Raw genomic sequence first — 10,168 nt, forward strand, 5'->3', positions numbered from 1 at the left:
ACATGACACAAAACTATACAGCATATCAGAAGTTGTTCGATTCTATGGCATCTTCACAGATTAACTACTGGTATCTTATCAATCACTTGTATTACAATATATGGCACAATGCTGTAATTTTTAAAAGCCTCACTCTCTCTAAACACTTGCTAGCCACCTCAACCCACAGTACACATAACGCCATATCACCATTACTACATAACTGTCAAGACGAAAGTTGCTACATTGTGTGTCGTTTCCACCTGCGCTTTGGATGCAGGAGATTGCAAGTGATAAAATGACAGTGAAATGTATTGATCATGGCAGTGCAGTTAAAAATGATCTGGCTTGCTATAAAAATTTGCGTTCAAGTACATGTGGGATGGATTACGCCAGCGCATGCTTTTAGTTGATCCATTGGGGCTGATAGTGTAAAACAGCACTAAAACAGCATTCTTTTCTCAGAAATGCTGAAATTAATATTATCAAAAAGCTATATAAAAACACAGATGTGATAAAAATAACTCACATTCGATATCTAACATGCTTAAACTTAGTGTAAAGTTAGTTTTTCTGTTATTATGTAGGTGGCCAAAAACCAAAATGCAAAATATGTGTTTTATTCATTTTTAATTTTATTTTTTAGAGTCGTAGCGCTTGTACTAATTGTAAATAAAATGTATGAGGAAAAAAATCTGAAAGGAAATTTTTTTATCATTTTCTCTTTTCTGTTTGGATGTCTCAAATTAAAATATGAAATACGGTAAAATTTCCCCCAAAACAAAAGGGGGTTCCCCCTAGTTGCAGTTAAGACATGTGTATTATTGCATACATGTATCCGAATCCCTGTACCTATGTGTCAAAAGAGTGGTGCTTGCAAAAGCTTTCGTAACTACATGTACCATCAATTTCCACAATTTGAACTTTGGCCCAACGTATGTTCAAACAACAATCACATTCGAGATTCATCGAAACACTTGAATTCAAGTATATCAATATTCCACCAAGTCTATTATTAAAGTAGTAAGTTCTATCAATAACACCAACAAGAAATCCACCCATGCACTGTTTGATTAAATAGATACTGCAGCAATTTGTAATTCAATTACACGGCTTGATACAGGCTAATTTGCGCTGCTTTTATATTTGTACGAAAAAACGATAGGTGTAAGCGAAATACACCTGTAATTAAACACATTATATTCAAAGCTCTGCAACCCACATGCGAGTTCCCATGCTTGTTCAGTGAACAATTTCGTGAGATAATCACAGATTTGTTGTATGGTTCATTTTGCACTGTCTCAGTTCTTGATAAAAAAGATACACATGGAAGGTTCATTTCATCAGACAAACAAAACAGATAGTGGCGGTGATCATATTGGTAAATGAAGATGCAGGTCAACCTTGAGGTTTCTATTTTGGTCAAAGATTACGCCATTTGCAAGAGGGTCAATATTTGCAGCCACCTTCTTATTCGCACATTTTACACGTAATACAATTGAAAATAATTCTAAAACAAAGCCACATCTCGGTTATTCCTTCATGTAATTTTACACAAAATTAGGGTTAGGATTAGGATTAGGGTTAGGATTAGGGTTAGGATTAGGGTTATGATTAGGATTAGGCTTAGGGTTAGGATCAGGGTTAGAGTTAGGATTAGATTACACAAAATAATTACATGAAGGATCGACCCTGTCTGTTGTATGTATATTTTAAACCAAAAATACAGATTGTTATGCCTATAGGAAAACCTGAATATTTTGGCACCTGATATTGTGACAATTTTTATATTGGACTTTGATATCTATATTATTTGACCATTTAACTGTGAAGGTCGAGTGCCTCTTTTCAGCAATTGTATACAGTGGCATCTGCATGCATGAATCATATGTACAGGGAATCCTTGCAAACCTTTCGTAGATACTGTACACATGTACTCATACAAAATATATTTCGATTTGTACAAAATGTGTATAATATATTTTCATTTACATTGTAGTTGTAGAATGTAAATTTGTCATGCACCAATAATTAAATAATGTCCAAAGGAAAAAAATCATTCAAAAAGTACTTTCATATTTGGATTAAATGAACCACAAAATGTGTATTTTCCATGCTCATGTAAGCTTAGCATATTACTTACATGACTTGTTTACAGGGTGTACGCCCTCCCCAAATATGTACCGGTACCAAAACTTTGTATACATGTAGGCCAACACGACTAGATGTCATCAATGTTTGCATAATTCAATTTTTAGAAGCAGCCTAGCTGTCGAAATGCATGAAGAGTAAGATCAGTATTTGAAGCCTATAAATGGTAGGGCCGGTGTCGGCACCGTTTTTTGATGTTGACATGTCGACATATTTCGTATCTTGACGTCCACAGAGTGTCGACATACATTTGGGTTCCGAAAAAATACCAGGACTTTTTTTGTGGAAGTCAAACATTTCAGCTCAAATTTCTTTGTGGCATGCAATACCGCGGTCGCGAAGTGGAGTACATGTATATCGGACATATAATGGTGGTAAGTTCAGGCACATGGCCATAAATATGTGGGCGTGTTATATTATTTGTTTACAAATTACATGTACATTATATGCATGCATACTTTTGTTACAAAACTTAAATTGTTTGTTTACAAGTTACATGTACATGCATGTATACTGTTGTTACAAAACTTAAAGCTTGTGCCCTGGTCTAGTGCCATCATGCACAACAAAAACAAAATTGCAAAAAATCAACAAAATAAATAAATGCGTTTGGGGGGAATCACATATTTTGGGGGTTTGGGGGGGGGGGAATCAAGGTTTATATTTTGGCCTCCAAAATCGCATATTTGTAACAACCCTATTTATGTCTGTAAACTGTACATTCAAAACATAAATTTCACAGGACTCAATGAAGCATGCACTGATGATTTTGTTCTGATTTCTTGGATGGTTGGACTCCCAATTATTCAATACAAAATGCCAATCCTTTTGCAGCACCTTCTATGATAAGATTTGGTTGGACTCCAATTATTCAATACAAAATGCCAATCATTTTGCAACACCTAGGCTTCTCTGATAATATTTTCCTTTTGAAATTGAAGGGCAATTGACTGAAGAAATCTGTTCATGTGTTATGTAGTAAAATGGCAAACTAGTTTCTGGCACATCCTGCAGATCTATTCACCTCTATTCATCTGTCTTCTCAGCTCTGATGGAGGCTATAAATAAAAAACCCTTTAAAAGGGAGTGCTCAAGCATGATTGGAAAACATGGTTGTACAATGTAGGTCGGTGGTAATTCATGTAGGCCTACTAATAAACTTCTTGTTATAAAAAAGTGTACCATAGCTTTAATGTTATTCTATATGATCAGCTCTTAATAGGCGGGAATTATTTGTTTTTTGTTACTCTTGCGGCTCTTTTGATTTTGACCTACAACTTGCTTACTCACTTCTCTCAGGTTGTGATACCCAAACGAAAACAGACACTATACTAGTACGAGATGCAATAACCCCAACAGCGAGAGCATGACTAACCGCATCAGCTTGCTTGTGGATAGGATTGTACATTGTAGCTGTGGCTCTTAAAAGAGCTACTTTGTACAATTGAAAGCAATAATACATTTGAAATATTTTGTTGAGGCTAAACCCTTGTACAAGTACCCCCCCCAAGGATGGGTATACTACCTGAATATCAATAGTGCCCCTTACCCCACATGGTGCTTTCCCATATAGAGGGATGTGTATCATATGTTAGTTACCCATTTTCATTTCTATATGGGAATCCTCTGCTCTGCAGTTCCAATTACCCTTTTCACCTCTGAGATTGGAGGTAACCCTTCAAGGGGTCAGTTGAAAGGTAAGCCCTCATCTCTAAAACAGAATTTAGCTTAGACTATTACATGTATATTGTACACGTATAGGTTTGTACCAGTGTACTACTACATGTATAATGTAGTCATCTCAGCTCTACAAACCATACATCATCTACAATGTCAGGCTAGTGTTCATTAATTTACCTCATAACAACTAAACTGTCAATATGATCAATTAGTATTTATCTAGGAAACAATAACACCTGTATAATGCTTATTAATAAACGAATAACCCTGTACCTTTATTAATACCTTCCCTAGAGGAAGTGGGGTTTATGTAATGTACTACTGGCTCAATGCTGTCTGATACCCTCTGAACATGCTGAAAGTATTGGAGGACTAGGGTAGGGACTCAGATTTAAGTCTGCTTTTCAGTGGACTTGGTCTTCACTTGGACTGGTTTGACTGAAATTTGGACTCAAAACTCTGCTGGACTCTTGTCTTGACTTGGACTCTGACCATGCTGGACTCTGGGCTGGACTCTGACATAATTTGAACTCGGATTAAGCAGAGTTGACTCCAGCACTGCTCTGTTTTGAAATAAATGAAGTAAAATTTTGTATTCATTTTGCAATTAATCATTACTGTCTTATTTCTACTTGCAGAGAGATGTTTGTATTTGAAACGCACACTCAATGCGTATGCCAGTTGTCTACAGTCTAATCCTGTATCCAATACATATGACCAACTTCTATCTGATATAGTCATCACATACCAAGAAGATCCACAAGGAAGAGAGAGACCAGATTTTTGGGTTTGCAAACTCGATGACAGTTCAGTGAACTTGGTCTTCACTTGGACTGGTTTGATTGAAATTTGAAGTGTACATGTACCCGGTGCAAATGCAATGCAGCGTACATGTACCCGGTACTTAAAGTACTTAGCAAACTTTCATTATTCAAGCTACATACAATATTTAACTAGGATATTGTAGGGGTATGTGATGTGATCAAGCAAAATCTGCCAGAAGTCAGATCAAATCAAATTCCACATTTGAAATTTCTAAAATGTTGACTTTATAGAAACTTTGTTAGCTTCATTTTGGGACTGAAAATCTAGTGTATCCATCATCTAGAGAGTTATTCCAAGTTTAAAAGTCATCACAAAAAGAAAGGAATTTCATACGAAAAACAGGGACTGCCTTTTGAGGAGAGCGACAGCAATCGCTCTCTGCTGCTCTCCTGAAATCTGATATAGGAGAGTGATTTTTAGCTCTCCTTAGTTAACCCTTCTCCTCTTACATTCTATTGTAAATGGTCCAATCAGCTCAAAGGTTCCAGAAGAGCTACTTCATGCTCTCCTGCAAATTTCAAAAGACAGTCCCTGTGAAAAAGTGACAAATTTTCCTCCATATCTGCAAACTAGAATTTCTGACTTTTGACTGATTTGGGCCTCTTAAAAAGGCCCAATCTGACAACCAGGGGCCTCCATACAGAAGGATCCTTGAACCAGAATCAACACAAGTTAAAAATATGTGGCTAAACTACCAGTACCCGGTATTCCGGTAATAAAAGAGAAATAACTCTAAAAACAATTACATGTAAGTGTAACAGCAATGTCATGCATACCTACAAGCATGATTGCCTTAATGATAAAATAAGACCAATAAAAGGATAATATAATAATAAGCAAAATGCGCATCTGACGGTTTAACCTTCGTATAATTCAATGTACCATGTCAGCTTAGGTGATAATGCCCTAACACTAACAGCCTTGAATGCATGCTTTACCTCATCTATCCTGTTGACAGCTCGATTGTGTGTTGTGTTGTGTATAGTGGGTACATTAACTTCGTTACAGGCAAAAAAAAAAAAAAAGGTTAGTCTCAGAGACTGGTGTGCTTGTGAAATTGGATTTATCATATAGTTGTACCAAAAAATGGGACAGAAATTAAAAAAAATCAACAATTTGGCCACGAAGCAGCATAAAAAAGTAGACAGAAAATTCAATTTTCAAAAAATCGTTCGTAATAACACATAGCTTTTTTCCCAACAAATTCAAATTATTCAATGACATCTGCAATGGTATCAAATTTATCAGAATGGCACATTCCAACAAACAAGCCTCGAAATAAGCAGGCACCCAGGAGCCATTTACCCAATGGTCATAACATTTTGGCTCCTGGTCCACACCAAAATCAAGTGAACCAGGCTCTACATTTAAACAAAAATTAGAGCCTAGTTGAACCGGTTTTTGTATTTTAAAAATGTGTACAATTAAAATCTAAATGACTCCTAGCTCTTTAAAAATGGCTCCTGGTTCACTAGATAATCACAGGACCAGCTGGACCAGACCTGCTTATTTCGCGGCTTGTCAACAAATGACATCGAATTTGGTTTTGCATTTATAATTTGGCTGATGTAGATTTTTAATCTGGTCATAAAGTATGTGACAAAGTTTCCTAGAATTACTTTTTGAACTTGAATTTAAATTTCAATGCTACTTATCGAACCATTAATTTTACGGGCCCTTTTTTTCCCTCCTCCCCTCATTCAAAATTCATACGTGAAATATAGACCCACATTGTTGTTTTGGAAAAAAAGTTTTGAAAAGTCCACAGGGTCACCTCATCAGTACGGGGTTTCCGTCTACACTCTGTCTAGAACACATTAAATCTTTGGAAATTTGCATAAAATGTAGTCCCAAAACTCATGTAAAGCCACTCTGGGAGGTTTAAATGTGCAATATTGTATGGAGTTTTATCCACTTTTATGACTACTATTTCTTAAACACAGTCTTGAGCATTGTTGTATTTATTACTTTGCATGGGAAGTCTTTTGCACGCTTCTTGAACTTTGTGCTCTATCAAACATGAGAGAGCAAATTTTGAGTGTATTGTCTAAAGGGTACATGTACTGTGTGGGTACAAATGAATTAAATTTGACCTAGTCTGTATTGTTCGCATTTTGGGTCACTGCATGTGTATGTGAATCTGTGATGCGTGCAATGTACAACAGGTACCGGTAATGCTATTCTTATACATGTACATCTTACATGAAGCTTGCTTAGGGATCAAAATGGTATCACAATTCACAAAGCCAGGATAGGAATGTTCTTTCAATTCATAATCCACATTGTTCACACTGTACTTGCTGATTGTGCTGCAAGCAGGAGATCCCCTCAAATTAAGTGAGCTCATCCCGAGCTCATCATGTATTTGTTTTTGTGTACATTCCATGAATCCAGGATGTTATAAATGTACAACTACCTGTGTGATTTTATTTTTAGTTAAAGTCCTTGAAGATTTTTACAGTTCATGATTAATTCAGGTCTTTTGCTTTTGGCTACATTTGTAGCCAGGCCTAGAGGATTCCTGTGTTGATTTTACACAAATTAAAACTTAGTAAATTTTAAGATATTCTACATGTACTAATATTATATAATTTGATTAATCTCATCAAGAATTTTATAGAATGGGTTATTATTAACTTAATTAATGAACAACCTGTACATGTACGTACATACATCAATATAATAATATCATGGACGAAGAATATAGAGCACGTAGTGCGATGGACTTGCGACTCTGTTCACCGACGTGAGGACAGTGACAAAAAATTAGTCCTAAATATAAATACTCAATTTACGTAGCCTATATCGCTAGATATCATTAGTGGTAGCAGCATTTTTCTGTAATTATATATTCATTATGTATCAAGATGGTGGTCGAGTCCCGGTTCTCTGTCTCTAATTCTGTGGTGGCAGCAGCATTTTTCTTAAGTCACATGATAATGGCACCGGCGGATACACAGGGGAAGCCGACGGTGTCCACAGCTTTTTGAATTGCGCTGGTATATGAGTTGCAACGGCCTGATAATATTGGTTTTGTAGGCATTATTTTTAACCATTCAGGTTTGTTCGTGGTTGCCTGTCTACTGAACGACGAGTCGCTGGTTAAAAACCAAGAGCTACCAAGCCCTTAGTCCTGCCAGCAAGACTTCAGTCTTTATCATTAACATATTGTCTTTGACATCTATTAAGTTAAGGACCAGTATACCGAGTTACAGAACTACGGTACTGGAACTACAATGTACAATGTACCAAGCCCTTGGAATATTTACAAACAGTGCATGCAGTGAGTTTGTACTGAGGGAGATAGTCAAGATACACTATAATCTTTTGTAGTAAAACCTTTGACAAGTGCGTACTATCGTGATGTTGCAAAGTTGGAGCTAACAACGCATACTGCGTAAAGTTCATTGATAAACTTCCACTCACTCAGCAACAGCCATGACAGCAGATCGCCTCAGCAGCCAATCAGATATGCGTTCAACACACTAAATACAAGATGTACAGTTAAAATAGTAAAATACGCTCTCGTCAAAGGTTTACTGCAAAAAATTATCCAACTGAAACTCGACAACATTATCATCATTGAATGTAGTCCGAGGTGCTCTGACGATAACACTCCGATCGCCAGGCAATCTACGTTTATTATATTTGTAGTAGGCCAGTGGGACAACGAAAACGCTACGTGAACGAGTTACATTGAATGGCAAACCAACAGAAATCCAAATAGACATTTGTCGCAGATTGTCAAGTCTAAACTATGATTTACTTGTAACACTCCTATTTCTTAAACATGACCCAGTGCTTAATTCAGTTTCGTAAACATTTCGTTCAGTTCTGTAAACATTTACCTGAAAATTTCTTTGGGCTATTTTTATAACTAACCAAGCAAAACAGCTGTTTACACACATTAATTCTCGAATTCCCCAAGCCAAAATAAGTTAACAATTACTAATACTATAGCATCTTCCACAAATTGTGCATGTCCCTCTTTTTGCATAGTGTCTGTCTTCCACACTAGCGTTATTAATACCGCTAAAACAAATTTTCAATTCAATGAATTAAAAATTCATCACCTCATCAGCTCGTTCGGGAAACCAACACACACGTACAAATACATCCACAACACAGGTGGTTTATAACCCTTTCTTACCTTGCTATATAATTCCTGTGTCGTCATTTTGATGTCTTACCAATCCATTCTTATAAATCTACAAACGTATTTCCTTGACGATATTATATTCCGTTTAAAACTCCCAATTTTACGATTATATTTTCTCTACGATTCCGCCTCTTGTATCATTCAGCAGTCAGCCATGACAGTTCATTTGCTACCGGCTCCAGTTGCTAGAATTCTGCACTAATAAATTACGCCCAATTAACGTGAACCAATGCGAATAGTGATTATAATACACCTAATAGGGCGCAATATCCCAAACCTAGTTTTTCATCCACACGACAAGATACGACCACTTCCGGGGATGCAGTCCGACAGACTGAATCAGAAATCGATAAAGTTCACATAGAATCTATAATTATAACTTTCAGTTGCAAAACGTCACTCCCAAAGATGACATCATTTTGTAAACATCTGTAAAATGAACATACCATCCCATCCAATAAAATATAGTGATCAGAAAAGGTGCAAAAATGTACAAGTCTGTGATAGAAACGTACAAGTCTGTGAACAATGTGGAGTCCCTGAAAAGATAAAAATAGAGTCCATAGAATTTTGACATAATTATAATTGCTGGAATTTGATTATGATGAATCAATTTTACAATAAAGCATATATTATAAGTAAATTTTAAGAGCAGAGAAAGTTTAATCGTCTTTCTGTCTCGAATCGTGCTTACATTATAAAATAAAATAAAATAAAATAAAATAAAATAAAATAAAATACTACAACATCATATAATATAATATAATATAATATAATATAATATAATATAATATAATATAATAAAATAAAATATAATATAATATAATATAATATAATATAATATAACTCACTGGGATAGCTTACAAAAATACTTTATGGGCATATCAATCATTACATACTGGTATGATTGATACATGTATTCATTCATTGATTTCATTCGTTTAGAGATATATAGATTTCATAAATTTATTCTTTCATTCATACATACATACATTCATTCCTTCACTCATTCATTCATTCAACAATTTATTTAATTAATTAATTTATTTATTTATTTATTTATTTATTTATTTATTTATTTATTTATTTATTTATTTATTTATTTATTTATTTATTTATTTATTTATTTATTTATTTATTTATTTATTTATTTATTTACTTATTTATTTATTTATTTATTTATTTATTTATTTATTTAGTTATTTATTTAGTTATTTATTTAATTAGTTATTTATTTATTTATTTATTTATTTATTTATTTATTTATTTATTTATTTATTTATTTATTTATTTATTTATTTATTTATTTATTTATTTATTTATTTATTTATTTTTTATTTTTTATTTTTTTATTTATTTATTTATTTATTTCAT

The 10,168-nt window shown here is 34.4% G+C and overlaps 1 protein-coding gene across 1 annotated transcript in view; it reads right to left on the minus strand.

Annotated features, from left to right (window-relative positions):
- LOC140142649 (unconventional myosin-Va-like) overlaps positions 1–9,040 on the minus strand; it is a 281,256-nt gene extending 272,216 nt beyond the window's left edge. The window contains exon 1 of the mRNA XM_072164650.1: positions 8,786–9,040. Coding sequence (XP_072020751.1) covers positions 8,786–8,812 — 27 coding nt within the window. The 5' untranslated portion in view covers positions 8,813–9,040. The remainder of the gene's footprint in view (positions 1–8,785) is intronic.
- Positions 9,041–10,168: the final 1,128 nt, after the last annotated feature.

The sequence above is a fragment of the Amphiura filiformis genome, chromosome 20 (genome assembly GCF_039555335.1).
Source record: "Amphiura filiformis chromosome 20, Afil_fr2py, whole genome shotgun sequence".
Taxonomy (NCBI): Eukaryota; Metazoa; Echinodermata; class Ophiuroidea; order Amphilepidida; family Amphiuridae; genus Amphiura; species Amphiura filiformis.